Source organism: Lotus japonicus, chromosome 1, assembly GCF_012489685.1.
Source record: "Lotus japonicus ecotype B-129 chromosome 1, LjGifu_v1.2".
NCBI lineage: Eukaryota > Viridiplantae > Streptophyta > Magnoliopsida > Fabales > Fabaceae > Lotus > Lotus japonicus.
The window spans coordinates 87,693,084-87,711,923 of record NC_080041.1 but is presented as its reverse complement, the minus strand read 5'-3'; the positions used below and the strand labels follow the sequence as shown (position 1 = coordinate 87,711,923).

Here is an 18,840-nt window from a genome sequence, read left to right as displayed (position 1 = left end):
TCAACTTACACCATCATTGGCACCACCACCGCCACCACCCGATCACCGTCGCCGCCACCACCACCACCGCCGCCGCCACCCTATCGCCACCACCACCACCATTGCCTCCACCACCGCCTTACCACCACCACCACCCTATCATCGCCACCACCACAACCACCATCGCTGCCACCACCACCTCCAACCTATCTCCACTATCACCACCACCGCCACCAACACCAACCTACCACCATTGCCACCACCACCACCAACCTACCACTACTTCCATCACCACCGCCACCACCGTTATAATCACCTCCATATTTGATTTTTATTATATACCATTATTCAATACTTCATTAAACATAAAATTGCATTAATTTAAACGATATGGTAAACTATACAGAGTATGTCCAAACGCTGGATAGTATAAAAAAGTTATCAGGGCTTATACTATCAGGCCTAATACTATCAGGTCTTATACTATCAGGCCTTATACTATACGTCGCACCAAACGGGCCCTATGGAAATTGTGCATAAATGTCTAATGTATTGAATGGTGAGATTTAAGAGACTATTAAATTGTGCTTTCTAGACTATGTAAATTGAAATGTGCATTGAAGGCTAATGAAAATTGTGCTTTTAATTACTCTTTATTGAGTGAGTGGGTAGAGAGAGGTGGTCCTCTTCCCTATTAAAAGCATGTGTGCATTATTGATCTCATTGTATTTGTTTATTAGTGTTGGCTTTTAGTGCATTTTTAATTTGATTCAAATTTTTAATTGTGCTTTCCTTTGTTGTTTATTTAGGAAGATGAGGAAGTTTTTGGTTGTTAAACCAAGGATTGAGAATGTGAATGTTGTGCAACCGGAAGTTGAATTAGAACCACCGCCTAATGTTGCCAATGAGTTTAATCCAAATGACATTGTGCGTGATAAGCTAAATCATTTAATTCTCTACTACAACCCTCCTTTGCTAAATGATCAGCTAAATCATTTAATTCTCTAAAGACATGTACAACCCCAACACAAGAAACCTCTCGAATGAGCACATCAATCACCCTTGGCTCAGGTAGAAGCTTTAGGGGTCTATTGGTCTTACACCTAACACATCCTACCGCAAGTGAGAAATCACTCTTAATAATAACAGAACTAAGGGATAATTGTTTACAAAATTTCAAAGTTGATAAAATAGCTCTACCCTTCACTTCGTATGTCCAGGCGCAGCCAATGTCTAAGGATGGAAACATTTTTAAGCCTTAACAAATTAATATTTTAAGCAAGTAGTTTATTGTTATCATTGGTAGATTAAAAAATTTATTTATGTTAGTTCAAAAAAAAATTATTTATCTTTATCATTAGTTACTTATATAAGTAGCAAAATAGTTTTAGGTGAGTAATACAAAGTGACTAGAAATTAAACTCGTGCGTTGCACGGGTTTGTTTTTAAGTCATGTGTCTATTATTTGTAAGAAAAATTTATGTAATATGAAAAATTATTGAATAGTAGATAATTAAGAAAATTCGAGATTTAGTATCAATTAAGGCTCCTCATCCCTCCCCCAGAATGTATTGTGTACCCGATAGCTCTTCACACGCACTCAGTCTGTGTTGACAACTGAGCTACCCCTCTTGGCTTAATTTTTTAGTATAGTAAAGCACATATTTTATATTTTATGTTTCTTTAATAAAAATTATTTTCAATTTATTTGGTGATTATATGTTTAAATAGTAATGCACTCTCAATATTAAGTAAAATGATGAAAATATATAACTAGAGCTGAATAATTTAGTCTGTGTTTGTGTAAAATCATCTATAAAGGAAAAAGACTTATAAAGCGGTATTTATCTCTTGCTTTCATGTTTTTGCCATGAAAGTAGTATTTTCAGTTGAAACTTTATGGGAAGTGTGCTAATGAAAGTTTAATGTCGAAACATATTCTTAGTAACACATATAAAAAATATATTATTTATTGCATAATGAGTATTTAATTAGTTAATATGCAGTTTGTAAGAGCATATATTTTTTAACTTATGATCTTATGATCTTTTCAAGAATTAAAGACAAAGTGTGACAAGTAGTTTGGCTAGAGGAACCAAGGAATCAGAAGAATTGTATAAGATCTGTTTGACTTGTTCTTTAGATTGTTCAAGATATCTAATGGCACAAGGCATGGCTTTCCGTGGCCATGATGAATCCTCATCTTCTCTAAATAAGGGGAATTTTAGAGAGATGGTAGATTGGGTAAAGTCAAAATATGCCCAAGTGATAGACGCTTATGATCGTGGTGGAAAAAATTGCACAATGACTTCCGGTAACATTCAAAAGAAGCTTGCAACATGTTGTGCACATGAAGTTACCACTAAGATTATGGTAGAGCTTGGTGATAGAAATTTTTCTGTGCCTATTGATCAGTCACGTGATATATCCGTCAAAGAGCAAATGGCGGTGATGTTGAGGTTAATAGTTGTATTTTCCAATTTCCATTACCTATTGTTCTCCATGTCGCCAACTAACCTTGTTGTATTTTTTAGGTTTGTGAACGACAAAGGGGAAATTGTGGAACGATTTCTTGCTCTACATCATGTCAAAGATACTACATCTGAGGCACTAAAGGATGCTCTTTATAGTATTCTTGATCGTTTCAAGTTATCTATTTCAAGGATACGAGGGCAAGGATATGATGGAGCTTCAAATATGAGAGGTGAATTTAATGATTTGCAAAGAAAGATTCTAAATGAAAACCCTTATGCTTTCTATGTTCATTGTTATGCTCACCGTTTGCAATTGGTGGTCGTGTCTGTTGCTAGTAGTTGCTCAGCTATTCATGATTTCTTTGAGTACATTTCCTTGATTGTGAACACAACAAGTTCATCTTGTAAGAGAAGGGATGAATTGAGGGAGTCACAACACCAAGATATTTTAGATCGTCTTGAGAAAGGTGACATATCTACCGGAAGGGGCTTGCACTAATCATCAAATCTCGCTAGACCCGGGGATACTAGATGGGGTTCACATCATATTACCTTGATTCGTTTGGATCAAATGTGGTCTTCTGTGTTAACGGTGCTTAATATAGTTGATGAAGATGGACGTGGACAATCTCAAGCAGCAGGTTTGATATTAAAAATGGAGAGCTTTGAATTTGTTTTCATTTTGAAGCTTATGTTAAAGTTGTTTGGTATCATAAATGAGCTTTCAAAAATCTTGCAACAAAAAGATCTTAATATTGTGCTTGCCATGAAATTAGTTCATGTTGTCAAAGCTCGGTTGAAGACATTGAGAGATAGTGGTTGGGATAATTTATTTGGTGATGTCCAAGAATTTTGTGGTGATGAATGTATTCCGGTGCCAAATATGGATGAAGAAATACCGGTTCGGGGTCGTTCAAGGAAACAAGGGAGGACTATCACTAATCTTCACCATTACCGTGCAGAGATTTTTTATGTTGCTATTGACAAAATATGTGTGGAGATGGATCACCGCTTTAGTGAAGGAACTAATAATGTGCTTGATTGCTTCTCATCTCTTGATCCCAAAGACTCTTTCTCCAAGTTTAATGCTGATAAGCTTGCTCATCTTGCTAATATTTATCATGCTGACTTTTCTAATGATGATCGTGGAACAATAAAGGAGCAACTTGCCACTTATGTACTTCAAGTGAAAAGTCATGCTTCCTTTTCTACTTGTGATAATGTTGCAAGTTTGGCTATGAAGATGGTTCAAACTGAGAAACATTTATTATTTCCATTGGTCTACAAACTTATTGAGTTGACTTTGATATTGCCGGTGTCGACAGCATCTGTTGAAAGAGCTTTTTCAGCAATGAAGATTATCAAGTCTAAATTGCGCAACAAGATCAACGATGAGTGGTTCAATGACTTGATGATATGTTACATCGAGCGGGAGATATTCAAGTCACTTAATGATGTTGATATTCTTTGAACATTTGCCGCAAAGAGGACTCGGAGAATGCATTTGCCCCGTGATTTTACTTAGCATACTATTGATATGTTTCATTTTTTCTTATCTTGTATTGACTTCTTGGATGTGTGGTTTATAACTATTTATATATTATATATTATATATTGTAGTATGTGGATTTGCGCTTTTAAAATGTGCCCAGGCTTCCCAAAATTTCTGGGTCCGCCACTGCTTTTATCAATAATCAATAACTAATTTATTTTAGGATAATTGATTACTTGACTATACACAATTAAAATAAACATTGAGTTTAAATACTCAATAAACAATTCAAATATTTTTTTGGTTAAATAAATCAAGTTTATATGTTGTTGCATACTTGCATGCATATATAGGAATAGGAATAGGAATGGATAACAATTAGCCACGTTGTAAACAACCGGGGACTGCCACGTGGCACTCTTTGAACTGCTCAACGTGTCTTTCTTTCCCAGCCTCTGCAAAACCCAATCAACGTCGAAAGCAAGCGCGCGTATGGCCATTCTCCGCTGCACATTGACACCAACACTTCCATTTCTTTCTCTGAAAACCACCGTCACCGCCGCACCCAACTCCACGTTAACATTCCTATTACAAACACGAACTCGCTTCCCCGCAGCCATGACCTCCAGTTCCGAACCCGTGACTCTTCACCAGGTGCCAGAGCAAGATGCCAACAATAACATCATCGACCAAACATTTCGAAAGTACACCTCCAACAACGCCAAGAGGAGTGGCAAAGGAACCGCCATTGTTTGGTTCAGGAACGATCTCAGAGTGTTGGATAATGAAACTCTTTATAAAGCATGGGTTTCCTCTGAAACTTTGTTACCTGTTTACTGTGTTGATCCTCGACTCTTCGCCACCACTTATCACTTCGGATTTCAGAAAACTGGGGGTATGTAACTGTATATTGTCACTTTGTTACATTCTTCTTCATCTTCATTGCTCCTTGGTGTTATGGATTTGAATTTGAATTTGATTAACCTTTGTGCATGCAGCATTGAGAGCCCAATTTCTCATCGAATGCTTGGCTGACTTGAGGGACAATTTGATGAAACGGGGAGTTAATTTGCTAATTCGACACGGAAAGCCTGAAGATGTTCTTCCTTCTCTTGCAAAAGCTTTTGGAGCTCATACAGTAAGTATTTGAATTTAAATCATGTTCATTAAGCTGGTTCTGATTCAGGGCTGTTGAGAACTTCACATTGACTAGAGATATGGAGTGGTAACCTCTTGAGCTAGCTTTTGGGTTAGAGTTAGGCCTAACTAATTCTAATATGATATTAGAGTTTATCCTAGATCTGTTTAGTGAACACCACTCGTATATGGGGCATCCGCATACGTACATTCCTTAAGCGTGAGGGGTGTGCTGAGAAATCTCACATTGATTAGAGATATGGCCAAGATATACCTTATATATGAGAAGACACTGCTCACCTCTTGAGCTAGCTTCTGGGGTAGAGTTAGGTCTCCCAAATTCTAATAGGGTGGATTTTCACATTTTTCTGGTGATTGAAGATACAGGTTAGGATTCATTAATGAATGTTAAGTTTTCAGGTCTATGCGCAGAAAGAAACTTGTAGTGAGGAGCTAAACGTTGAAAGTTCAGTGATCAAGGGACTTCAACAAGTGGTGATACCACCTGAGCAATCCGCGGGTCTTATAAATTCAAGCAATCACCCCAAGTTGCAATTTATTTGGGGCACCACCATGTACCACCTTGATGATCTCCCTTTTGATGCCGCTTGTTTGCCGGATGTTTATACTCAATTTCGTAAGGCATGGCATTTTCACTTGCTAGATGTATCTAACTAGTAATGGCTTTTTTTTCGATGCTGCTTATGCTTGCTACTGAATTTGCAGACTGTTGAAGCCAAATGTACCGTACGCTCATGCATTAAACTTCCAGCATCTCTTGGACCTCCTCCCCTAATTGAGGATTGGGGAAGTCTTCCTTCGCTGGAGCAGCTGGGACTTTGCTCACAGAATGTAGGCTTTTCATTGCTATTTTTAGACATCCTACGAGATTTCTGATCCCTTTACAAGATGAAGTCTTTTGAACTAAACAATGTAACCTTTTATTTTATTCCTCATACAGGTTAGCAAAGGGATGAAGTTTGTGGGGGGTGAAACTGCGGCATTAAGCAGAGTATATGAATACTTTTGGAAAAAGGTTTGAGGCTATCTCCAATTGACAATGTTGATCTAATTTATGTTATGTCACTGTTGCTACATTTGGCTATATTTGTAAATAACGAGTTATTTTAAGAGTGATCTTTTAATTTTTGGGTGAACTGAAGGCTCAGAAGTTATCCTTGATAATGATGAATCTTCCACTTGTGAATTGCATATATGTAGGATTGGTTATCTAATCTAACTCATTCTTAAGATTGTAATATGTAGGATTTGCTAAAGGTATATAAAGAGACCCGAAATGGGATGTTAGGGCCTGATTATTCTACTAAATTCTCCCCCTGGCTTGCCTCAGGAAGTTTGTCTCCTCGCTTCATTCATGAAGAGGTTAATGTTGACAATAATCTCTCTTTTGTGCATTACATGATATTAAGAAACTAGACTGATTTGACAAAGCTCAGTCTGTTCATTACAGGTGAAGAGATATGAGAATGAAAGACTAGCCAATAGTTCTACCTACTGGTAACACAGCTTTTTTCTTGTGCATTTCTATTTATATCATATTTCTTGACGGCCTTCTCTGATTACCGGTTTTTTTAGTAATCATAGAAAATGAGAGATTAAGATTTTTCTAATTATCAATTCTATGTATGTTTGTGAGAGAAAGTGAATACAAAGAAAGAATAAAAATGAAAGAAAAGCTATGTATACAGCACAGCAATTTTTCGATCTTCATTAAATTTCAGTAATATTAGACAGTTAATTAATGATAGGTTTGACATCTTCGCCCTTCTTTTTATTTTTCTTCTGATCAACCTATCTTTACTTTTACAGGGTTTTGTTTGAGTTGATATGGAGGGATTACTTTCGGTTTATATCGGTGAAATATGGAAATTCACTTTTCCATTTAGGTACGCATTAGTTGAAGTCCTTGATGCCTTTGGTGTTTTTGTTGAGTTATGGTTTAGAAACTCTGCTGATTTTTATATTGGGTGTTATCCATATTGTGAAGTGCCAGTGAGTTAATTTATTTTTGTAGAACCATTTTTGTTAACATCAATTTGCTAAGATTTCACACGTGTAGTCTGTTTTTTGTTTACAGGTGGCCCTAGGAAAGTTCAGAATAGATGGAGCCAAGACAGGAAATTGTTTGAATCCTGGAGAGATGGTTGTACAGGGTACAGTTTCTATAAGAAGTTTACAGTACTTTCTTGTTTGTTGTCTCACAACTCCAAACCTAGAATTTCCCCCTCTCAGGTTTAATATGTTTGGAGTTTGGAGGACTTTCTAATAATCTGATGTTTTTTTTATTTAATATGGGGTTCAAGAGTAAATGACAAGAATGTGCTTCCTTTTTTAAAGAAAGGAAAATGAAGGACAGAAAATTTGAATGATCAAATCACAACCAGATCATGTTTTTACTGTTTATTGTATAGTGATTAGATTTTGAAAGGGGAGGGCAAAACAAATATATGGGGAAAAAAGCCCTTGAATGCGAGCTGGCCCCCTTCTGCACAATATGGAGGATTTCTAATAACTAGTTGCATTTGTACTGTAACTTTTTGAAACTACTTGGAAACCTACTTACTTCCTCATTTCGTTGTTTTTTTATCTCAGTTTGAAGTTTAAAATTTCTTTATCCCTTCATTTCCCTGTCAAGACATAGGTTATTCATTCTTGTACTAAAAAGTTATAGCATCTACATTTGTATTTCCAAAGCAAGTTGTCCTTCAGACCGAAACTAATTTTTTTGGGCATAAATCCTCAGGTATCCTCTGATAGATGCCAACATGAAAGAACTATCAACTACAGGGTTTATGTCAAACCGAGGACGGCAGGTGAACCATAGTCCACTATTGTGTCTTTACATTGTAGTAATTGCTGGGAGTCGATACAATATGATTCATGAACCAAGTAGATGATATTTGATTTCAAATGGTTTTTGCGTTTATCTTTATAACTGAAGCACGAAACTTGATTACCTTTTTGACAGATTGTATGTTCCTTTCTAGTCCGTGACATGGGCATAGATTGGCGCATGGGAGCTGAATGGTTTGAGACATGTCTTCTGGATTATGATCCATGCTCTAATTATGGAAACTGGACTTATGGATCAGGTAATTATATTTTGGTAACTATGCTAATCCACTAGCATGACTCTGCAACAGTGAATGGAAGAGTAATCCTGCATATACCAAATTATAATCTGTGCCCTCTCGTTATTCTTCATGTTCAGGAGTTGGAAATGATCCAAGAGAAGACCGTTATTTCAGCATCCCAAAACAAGTAAGTGGCTATAAGGAGTTTCATTGTTTCACAACACATTAATTAGCTAGAGTGATCCTCACACTAACGAATGCTATAACTAGAAAAAGTGTGTAGAGTGTTCATGATTCCTGAAGGTTCGTGAATGATTTAATATTTATTATGACATATCTACTCAGTCCTCACACACCTATATTAAGAAAATACTTTGGTTGTTGCCTTGTTGGTGCTGTATCTTGTATGTGACTATGTGAGAAGCGCACTTTTCTTTGGAGTACACGCAATTCAACTTTTTATTCAGAAGATATAAACATAGATTAAAATTCTGAGCACTTGGTCATATAGAATTTATCATTGTCATAAGTTAACTGTCCTAGAAGTTTAGTAAAGGTTTATGGATGGTTTTATATATGACACACACAATCATAAGAATGTAGCTGTAAAGGTGCTTCTTTCATGAGTGTATGATATTCAAATATGAAAAGGCCTTCAATGTTCCTATATTTGATGTGGGATCACATAGTACATTTAAAAAGAAAGTCATACTGAAAAATGGTACTGAAACAGCAATTTTTTGAAGAGTAACCGTGAAATTTGGTTTTCATACGGTACTGCTATACCTTTTTTCAGGCACAAACATATGACCCTGAAGGTGAATATGTTGCATACTGGTTGCCACAGTTACGAACTATCCCAAAAGATAAAAGGAACTTTCCTGGAAATTTATACATTCGTCAAATTGTGCCTCTCAAATTTGGAACAGCTAGTCCTAGTAGACACCATAAGGAGGACAAGTCACATGGTGCAAGAAGATCCAATGATAGAGGAGGTGAAAGAAGATGGAACATGAGGTGAATTGAGAAGGAAAGGAGAAATATGACACTCTTGTCAATTGTCATTATGTGTTCCACTGCTTGTCTGCTTTATACCTTCCTCAATTGAAATCATTATCCTATAATAGCATAGGCTTTGCCTCTCGATTGTAAAAAATAGTTTGGCCTTTGTTGAAATTATGCTGAGAGTAGAGACGCTCATTAACCCTCATTTATTAGTTAAAATTCATCAGGATCATACAAATTTGAGAGTGAGATTCACTTAATTTAGTGGATTTTATATGGATTTTAACAAATAAATGAGATTGTTGAATAGTGAGTGTCAAATTGAGTGTTTGATGACATTTTTCATTATGCTAATTAACTTATGTATGTAAAACTTGAGTTCATTTATTTAAGTTGTGTTAAGCAAAGCTAAATCTCGTAAGGGCGAGACCACAATGATATAAAATGATTTTAAAAGTTAAACATGTAATGAATTTTTGAAGAATTTTGGGGAAGGGAAATGTGACTCTTTTTTTCTTCTTCGGAAAGACTAACAAACAAGAATGACTAAACCACGACAACAAAATTCCTTATGATGTGCAAACCCGAAGGTGGTGAAAGCGCCCCCAACTTAGGTACGATTCACTGTCTTTCTCCAATGCAGCTTCTGAATCTCATCGAACAAAGGATAAAATCTCATACTCTCATCTTTTCTAGAGGAGAGAAGCTCTGCACAATCCACCTCACAAATATCATCTTTGTGACTCCGAGACCACTCCATCAAAAGAGGTCATCCCTCTTAGCAGTACCTTACGCCAACAAGGGGTTGTCCCCCATCCCATGCGAAAAGAAACCAAACAACCATCAGCCCTCATCATTATGCACCAAGCCACCTCATCCCATGCAATTCTCATCCACATTAAGCTTCACAACCCATCGAAGGAGGATGCCATCTATCGCTTATCTCTAAATGAATGAAAGCTTTTCTTCCCGTAGTTTTTCCATTCATAATAATTAAATACAAGATTTTATTTAAGTAGAATGCTACTAGTTTCTTACAAGCGATGACATCCGTCAAACACAAGAAAAACTATGAGAACTAAGAGGAATAATGATGGTTTAAAATTTGAAGATACTATGTTTTTAGTTAAATGAAATTGATTGATTGATATTTGATAGGGACTGAAAATGAAATTAGATTTTATTCTCTACAGTAAAAAATGAAATTAGAGTTAGTTAAAAAAGAAACAACACATGTAAGAACGTGAAATTTTTAGAAGTTGAAGCCCACAACAACGTGATTGTAAAATTACCAATACCCACCTACCTGAAAAAAAGTGAAAGCCATAACGACCAGTGTGTACGGTGTGGGTTTCTATTCTCTTTTCTCTCTTTTCAATTCATCTCAAAGAAAGAAACCTTACCTCACCTCACAGACACGCATATAGTTTTTCCCAATTCTTGGGGATTCAAAATTCATCGAGTGGCATCATCATCGAACTTCATCGATCGATCGCCACCCTCGTCCTGCGTGTTCGTCAAATCTTCCCCCATTTTCAATCCCCAAATCACGAGATCTGAACGAAACCGCATCTCAATCATCCACCGGACGAGGTAATTTTCTCGATTTCGCATTTTCCTCGTTGATCCGTATCCAGTTTCTGATCTCTGATTATTGATGAATTCATTCAGTTTCTGAATTTTGATCTTGTTTGTTCAGGAAACTAGAGGGGATGGCTGATGATGATAAAGCAGTTGGGGAAGGTGGTGAGAAGAAAGAGACGAGTCCTACTGCTGCCGGTGCCGGTGGCGATGGAAAGAAGAAGCCCAAGGGATTCTTTTCCCGGATTTGGAATGGTATATTTAGGTTACATGGTGATGATTTTGAGAAGAGACTTCAACACATTTCTAAAGAGGAAGCTACTGTTATGTCTAGAATGAGCAAGAGATCGCGAACATGGAGACGAATGTGCCGCAATCTTATTATATTTTCTGTTATATTTGAGGTGTGCTTGCTATTTCTTTGATATATTAGTTCATGGTTAATTATACTTTTACACTTTGTCAATTATGTTATGCATGCTTTTGTGTTTCAGTTTATCATATTTTATCCTTGATCAAGATATTTTAGTGGTCTATGAAGATGCTTTCAGTTGTACTTTTTGTTGATGTGAATATTTAGAGGAACTAGAATTTTCAACTTCTGCATGTGTGATTTTTATTTATTTGTTTTGGGGTGGGGGAGCACGGGTTTACAGCTTAGGACCATAAGAGCTGCTCATTTGCAGTTTTGCTACAAATATAGAAACAAATAACCAATCAAAGTGGTTATTTTCCGCGAAGCAAATGGTATGGCTGATAACCTTGCTAAATCAGGTTGCAGTAGAAGGAACATTTTGTGGTGGTCATCGAGGTCTCTGTGATTTCGATCCTTTAGCTGCTCTGCTCGGTTTCCTTCCATCTGCTGTTGGGCTTGCCAAGTCTGCTTCTCTTTTAGTCTTCTTCAAGCTTTCTCTTGGTTTTAGTTCCTTTTCCCTTCTGCTGTAGCTTGCGCTGTTCTCTCTCTAGTTTGTTTTTCCTTTTAGCTTTTTTATGTTTTAGCAGCTCTTGTATTCCTTTTTGCAGAGGCTCTTCCTCTTGCTTTGTATTGCTTGTCCCTTATTCAATATATATTATCCTTTATCTCAAAAAAAATAAAATCAAAGTGGTTATTCGGTTCAATATGTTATTTCATTTTAGCTATTCATTTTGATTGAATTGTCAATTGAGTAGTTATTTGATATCTATCTGTAAATAAGTTGATGTCATGGTCTGTAACCCCCTTCTTTTGCCATTGTAATAAAAAAAATTGAATTTTGCTTAAAGTAGTTTCAACTTTCAGGTCATTGCTGTAAGTTATGCTATTATGACAACAAGATCAGTGGATATGAATTGGAAAATGAGGGCAATCCGGGTTTTGCCTATGTTTCTTTTGCCTGCACTATCATCTGCTGCGTATTCAGGATTTGTCAGCTTCACCAAAATTTGTAAGTGTCGTGAGCTTTGCAATTTACATGCATATATTGTAGAAGCTACTTGGCATTTTTCGTTTCTTTTTTATCAATCTATTCAAGGCTTCATATGTATATTGTGTGTTCTGTTGCGGTTGAGTTTATTTAATTCTAACTTCAATGGAAGTTGTCATTTATGTTGTAATTCTAAGATTTGATGTCATATAGTAGTCCTATGTATGAATGATACAGTTAACAGTTTACAGTCGGAAAGAGTTATGACTCCATATTCATTAGAATTTCTGCCATTTTTCTTGATTTTTCCTAACAAGTTAGGATGGAAAAGCTTCAAAAGTGGAGTTTTCCTGCCAATAATTGCTAATCAATTCCATGAGAAAATGCCTTCATAATTGTTAGAGTCAGTGGAAAAGTAATTCCTCTGTTGTCAATTTGATATCAATGGGGTAGTCTGCAAATGATGATTAAAATACTTGATCATATAATTTTTTGAAATTCATTAGTGTGCTAAAGTTTATTCAATCGGGTAAAAACAGCTCTAGTGAAGCACTGAAGCTATGTGCAGAGGAAATTGCTTCAAGGATCTTACCATTTGATATTTACAGTTAGTCAGAAATTTGTTACATCAATAATGGCTATGCTTCACTATTCTAGTGATTTTAACTTTGGATTCCAATTTAATGCTTCAGTATTTGGGGAGAATGTTAGGGATAGAATTAGAGATAGGGAAAGAAGAAGATAGAATCAGAGAAAGAATAGAGAAACAGGGGGAAGAAGGGTTCCATTACAGGATATCAATCACAACATAACTATTCTACAAGGCCTAAGCCTATTTATATAGGCACCCCTAATATATCGTAACATATCCCTCTGATACCAATGTTAGGGATAGAATTAGAGATAGGGAAAGAAGAAGATAGAATCAGAGAAAGAATAGAGAAACAGGGGGAAGAAGGGTTCCATTACAGGATATCAATCACAACATAACTATTCTACAAGGCCTAAGCCTATTTATATAGGCACCCCTAATATATCGTAACAGAGAAATCTAATAAAATTCCTATTTGTCAGATTTTTAATTATAATATGACTTTGTAGGTGATCGCAGGGACCAGAAAATTCTTGATAGGCTTCGAGCTGAAAGGCAAGCAAAAATTGATGAGCTCAAAGAAAAGACAAATTATTACTCTACACAACAGCTCATTCAGGTGATTATTTTGAAAACAAAAAAGAACTGTTTCAGAATCCCGTCAGAGCTTACCTCCTAATTCTCTATTACAATTTTAGTGCATAATATTCATAGGCCTTTGCTTTCCTTTTGGTAGAATCAATAATGTGAGCATATGAATGAAATCACTTGACGACTGGAATCAAAGTTCCTTTATTTCATTCTGAGCTTAACACATCTTTGTGATGAACAGTTTTTTGGTGGTATATTTTTTTAACTGCTTTAATATTATTGACTATTGAGTATTATGCTTATGTTCTACGCAGAGATATGACACTGACCCAGCTGCAAAGGCAGCTGCTGCAACTGTTTTGGCATATAAGTTGGGTGCAGATTCTGGTTTGAAAGTGCATATGGGAGATGAATCCAAACCCAATTCTGCAACGGGGAAGAGCAATGATGTTGAACTTGTGCAGTCTACTGGACTTCGAAATCGGAAACAAGTTCACTCTAGTCCAGGGACAACCACAACAAATTTTGATGAGCAACAATTAGTAGATTCTGGGGGGATTGATCAAACTCAGACCTCTGAGTACAATCAGCTTGTTGTTGTTGAACATCAACATCCTCAAAGCTCCACCGCGCAAGATGGAGGATGGATTGCACGGATTGCAGCGTTGCTTGTGGGTGAGGATCCAACTCAGTCTTATGCTCTCATATGCGGTAACTGCCATATGCATAATGGTAAGGGGGCTGGATTTGATTTTTAATGCCTTATATTCTGTTGCATTTACTAGTGTCTAGTGCTTTTTTGTTTTGTTTTGATTCATCAGTTGATAGATGGTTACAGTAACAGGAAGTATTTTTATCTACTTATTTACATTCAGGTCTAGCTCAGAAGGAGGATTTCCCATTTATCACTTACTATTGCCCGCACTGTCACGCGCTGAACAAACCAAAGAATTTGCATTTGGATGAGCGTATCTCTGGTCTTGCATCCCCAAACACGGTGTCTCCGAAAACAGACGATGGTGGGGCAGTTAAAAGTGCTAGCCCTTCTGCTGCTGAGAGCATCATCCCAAGCAATAGCCCTGTAAGTGCTGGCCCGGAAATTGAGGAAATATCAGAAAAAGAAAGTTTTGAGGAGAAAGCTAATTGAAAGGGTATCCTACTTTTCGTGTTTTGGCTGTTGGGTTGCCATGTTTCACCCCTTGTTCACGGCACTGAGCTGACTATATTATGGGGAAGAACTATGCAGTTGGTTTCCTTTGTTGGCATTGCAATCGAAAGAGTGCGGAAATAGTCTGATACATATTATGATTTGTCAGTACATAGATTACATGGATTGCTTGTGAGTTAATGCAATTTTGGTATGTTGATGTCTTTTTCTTGGTGTTATGTTGTTTGTGATCATGCATCTTTTTAGGTTTCTATTATGCTTTTCTATATTTCTTGGTTTCTTTTAGTGGGATATCTCATCCATTGTTCTTGTACCTCTTTCTTTTCTTAATCATTTTTCTTCATAGAAACAGTAAAGAAAAGAGATATTCTCGAATGGTACCAAAAAAGTGATGTTATGCTTGATTTAGTTTGCAAAAAATTATGGTACTTAATAAGATTGATAGTTGTGTTATAACCAGTAGAGATTTGTTCCTAAAATTTCTTGTGCTTCGGACATTTGGTCATATTTGACTAAATATGTGATATCCTTTTAGCATCATTGACCGCTGACCAACCCACCAATAGTGACAAGATTGTTTAATTTCGTTACAAATCCTAGGCATACACAATTAAAACCTAGAAACAAAGTCAAGCTTGGAATTAGTAGAGCTACAAGTCAAGCTTACCATTTCAAATGAGTTCCAATTGCGTTCACATTTAGAAGAGCTACAAGTCAAGCTCCCCAATGTCAAACTTCTTTAGGTTAGACAATCATCTCCATAAAATTCCCTCCATTCTGCAAGAGGTGGTCTTCCTAACAAGTTGTGCAACCTCTAGTCCAAAAAGGCTCTCTGTGCATGAATCTTATTGCTCTCTAATCTCTATGAGAGTGTCTACCATCCTTCCTATAAAATTGCATAGCCATTGTTTCACCTCAGAATCATCATGCCTCAAATTAGACTTCTAATGAAAATGAGGATTGAAGTAATATTCAATTGCATTACTTGTGAAATTGTTAAACCCATCTCATCAATAATATTCCATATAGGCTAGGTTTATAGCTACAATATGTCAAATACAAATTAATTAGAAAGTGTTTGAGTTTCAGGTAAGAGCAAATCTAGAATTAAGACAATAATTTACCTTTTCTTGATGTTCTTGAAGTTACCTTTTATCTCTTTCTTTTTTCCGGAATCTATTGCTCTATATACGAAACCCATGGCGGGTTTTGCATTTGAATCTACCAAACGAAGAACTCCTATTGTAGGACAAACATCCTTGAGACATGTGACTATGTTCTTCCAAAACTGATTGTCCAATAGTTTGCACTTTTTTTCATCTTCTGTTTCTCTGTTGCTTTTTTTTGTTGTTTGTTTTTTCCATATGTAACAAAAAAAAAATCTTACTTGTCTTCCACTCTTCAGAGCCAAACATGCTCATCAATGATTCTTTGAGATAATTGAGGCATGAGTTGCGGCAAAACAGGTCGCACCAAAGCCTAATCAAGTCTCTTCCATTTGTGAACTTCTTCAAGATTATAATGAATTATGTCTTCGAATATATGTAGTGGTGATCTTTCTTCTATTCTTTACAATGACTTGATGCACCTTCAGATCATTTTCAAAACCCTCCAATATCAAAGCAATGCAATGAGCAAAAATGTTCCTTTAGATCTGTTCACCAAGAAGTTACAAATAGAGCACTTCTTCCTATATATCCATTCATCAGACATGATTGTATGACCAGTTATTTTCCATATCTCCTTAAAGTCTTCAAGCATTGAACAACATATAAAATAAATCTTGTAATACTATGTCTTTTTGCTACAACTTCTATTCTACCCTCCCTTTTTGAATATTTAACTTCATTGGAGATGATGTCACACATCTTTGCAAAGTTAGGATTTTTTATGCAATACATAACTAATAAGTTAGTTTAAGGTTAAAATGTAAATGAAAGCTTATAAGCTAATAACTTGTAGCGGAAAGTTGAAAAACTAGTTGATTGTAAAAAAAAATGTTTGGTAAACCTAGTTATTGTACAAATTATATATTTAATTGAAATTATAAAATGAGATGAAAAGTATGTACTTAAATATATACATAATATTTACATTTTTTTGCTATATCAGAAAATTAATAGAATAAAGATATTAACTAACTAACAGCTAATGAGTTCCTTAAGAGAAGATGAATCAGTTCCACCAAAGGTGATTCTACCATACAAAACCCAGGGAGAAGGTACTGCGGTGGCGGCCATCTTGCTCGTATAATATATTTACATATCAATATCTGTATATGATATAAACTTTTTTTTGAAAGAGTATATAATATTAACTTTTTTTTTGGTAAATATGTAATATCACAATTAATTTTTAAAATGTAAAAGGATAAAGTGGTTTACAACCGAGTATGTTGAGCCGTTAGATAAATCTTGCGGCTGAAGTTTCAGCTGGATTCCACTTTACCTTAATCTACACTCTTACTAGAATAAATTCACTTTTCACAAATCGAATCGAATTCGCAATTCGCAATTCGCAACAATTTAGGGTTTCAGAAACTCAAGAGAAACACACACAGAGAGAAGCATCGAATCGATCAGAGAGAAGAAAAGCGTAACGCCACTCGCCACCGTCACCGATCATGCCGAAGAACAAGGGAAAGGGAGGAAAGAATCGTAAGAGAGGTAAGAACGAAGCCGACGACGAGAAGAGAGAGCTCGTTTTCAAGGAAGACGGCCAGGAGTACGCGCAGGTCCTCCGCATGCTCGGCAACGGCCGCTGTGAAGCCATGTGCATCGACGGCACCAAACGCCTCTGTCACATCCGCGGTAAGATGCACAAGAAGGTCTGGATCGCCGCCGGCGATATCATCCTCGTCGGCCTCCGTGATTATCAGGATGATAAGGCGGATGTGATTCTCAAGTACATGCCGGATGAGGCGAGGCTGCTTAAGGCGTACGGTGAGCTTCCGGAGAATACTCGGTTGAATGAGGGGATTGGTGGTGGTTTGGATGAGGAGGATGAAGCTACTGCTAATGATTACATTGAGTTTGAGGATGAGGATATTGATAAAATCTAAATCTTTTTTTAAATTATAATTGTTATTATATCATGATGAATTGTCATGTGTATTGTACTATTTCGAAGCGGTTTTATGTACTGCTGTTGCATATGGCTTATAATAGCTTGTGATTTTACTGGAATAATAATAGCTTGTTTTAACTTTGTTTGTGTTGGATTGATGCTTCATGCTGCTGTGTGTTATAAGTGTTTTTCATTCACTAGGTAGGGTTTGTTGAGACTATTGAGACTGCATGTGTTCATTGCTGGGGAAGTGGGTGTGCCTCTTTGATTTATAAGTGATATAGGAGTAATAGTGATATGTTAATATCGCATAAGCTTGTAACTGTGCCAGCTGGACACAGGTTGTTAGTGCTGTTAGTTTGTTAGTCTGGCTGTCAATTCAGTTAGTTAGTTAGTCTAGCTGTAAGTTCAGTTAGAATTCTGTTAGGATCTAACAGAGCTTGCTCAGTATTCTCATAATCGATATTGAATTTCGGTAGACAGGGTTCTAAGTTTTGTTTATGGTTGCTGAGGATCCATTTATGTGAAACTGGCTTGATGGGAGCTTGGCAGTGGAGGGGCCTGATCTGATGGTGTGTCGATGGAGTGAGTTTTGCAGTGTGGGTGGTTTGAGCTTAGAGTAGGGGGTGACGATGGTTTGAGGGGGGTGGTGTTGGATGACAAGTTCAGAAGTAAGCCTGATGGTAGGTAGGTAGTGGCGCAATGGCTATCTTGGAATGATGAATGGAGGGTTTCTGCTGGCCGAGGCCACCGTGTGTGGTTTCGGTGTTCACCACTGAGCTTCCTTCTATTATTTTGCTATGTTAATTTTTTATGTTCATTTCTGCTTTTGTTTAGGCTACATTCTGATTTTTGCTATGAGCCTCTTCTTCTGTTTGATTTCTCTAATGCAGGGACAAGGAAGATGGGAAGGGTGTTCGGTAGAGTTTATCACAATTCAGGAGGAAGGAGGGTAATAGCTACTGGAGGTGCTTCTAAGGAAGGTGTTGTTTATGGTCGATAGACTGTTCATTATTATGCATCAGGACATATTTTTACTTCTCTCCTTTAATCTAAAAAAGTTGATTGGCTTCCTTAGTTTGAATAACTTATTTCTGTTGCCTTCAAAGCTCACTTTATTGTATTCTGAAGTTTATCTTGGTGTCGTTCCTCTATGCTGATCTATTGGCTTTTAAGACCAAGTAGCTAGATGTTAAAGCATTCTTTAGTTTTGTTTATTTATGTTTGTGTGAACGTGATTAAAAACATGTTGCTACT

At 36.6% G+C, this 18,840-nt stretch overlaps 3 protein-coding genes and 1 pseudogene across 3 annotated transcripts; all 4 read left to right on the top strand.

The window, feature by feature from the left end:
* The first annotated feature begins 1,449 nt into the window (after positions 1 to 1,449).
* LOC130727468 (uncharacterized) lies at positions 1,450 to 4,028 on the top strand (annotated as a pseudogene).
* A 256-nt stretch (positions 4,029 to 4,284) lies between these two features.
* On the top strand, positions 4,285 to 9,520 carry LOC130727467 (cryptochrome DASH, chloroplastic/mitochondrial). Its single transcript, XM_057578606.1, has 13 exons — positions 4,285 to 4,840; positions 4,944 to 5,083; positions 5,503 to 5,724; positions 5,809 to 5,934; positions 6,044 to 6,118; positions 6,349 to 6,465; positions 6,554 to 6,600; positions 6,913 to 6,989; positions 7,181 to 7,256; positions 7,847 to 7,916; positions 8,072 to 8,195; positions 8,315 to 8,364; positions 8,974 to 9,520. Exons 1-13 carry the CDS (start codon positions 4,438 to 4,440, stop codon positions 9,196 to 9,198), a joined length of 1,752 nt encoding a protein of 583 aa, XP_057434589.1. The 5' UTR covers positions 4,285 to 4,437; the 3' UTR covers positions 9,199 to 9,520.
* Positions 9,521 to 10,504: 984 nt separating this feature from the next.
* On the top strand, positions 10,505 to 14,785 carry LOC130727466 (uncharacterized protein At2g24330-like). The gene is made up of 6 exons (XM_057578605.1): positions 10,505 to 10,775; positions 10,882 to 11,167; positions 12,043 to 12,187; positions 13,268 to 13,377; positions 13,664 to 14,081; positions 14,225 to 14,785. Exons 2-6 carry the CDS (start codon positions 10,895 to 10,897, stop codon positions 14,494 to 14,496), a joined length of 1,218 nt encoding a protein of 405 aa, XP_057434588.1. The 5' UTR covers positions 10,505 to 10,775; positions 10,882 to 10,894; the 3' UTR covers positions 14,497 to 14,785.
* Positions 14,786 to 17,000: 2,215 nt separating this feature from the next.
* LOC130727465 (eukaryotic translation initiation factor 1A) lies at positions 17,001 to 17,721 on the top strand. Its single transcript, XM_057578604.1, has one exon. It carries the CDS (start codon positions 17,141 to 17,143, stop codon positions 17,576 to 17,578), a length of 438 nt encoding a protein of 145 aa, XP_057434587.1. The 5' UTR covers positions 17,001 to 17,140; the 3' UTR covers positions 17,579 to 17,721.
* Positions 17,722 to 18,840: the final 1,119 nt, after the last annotated feature.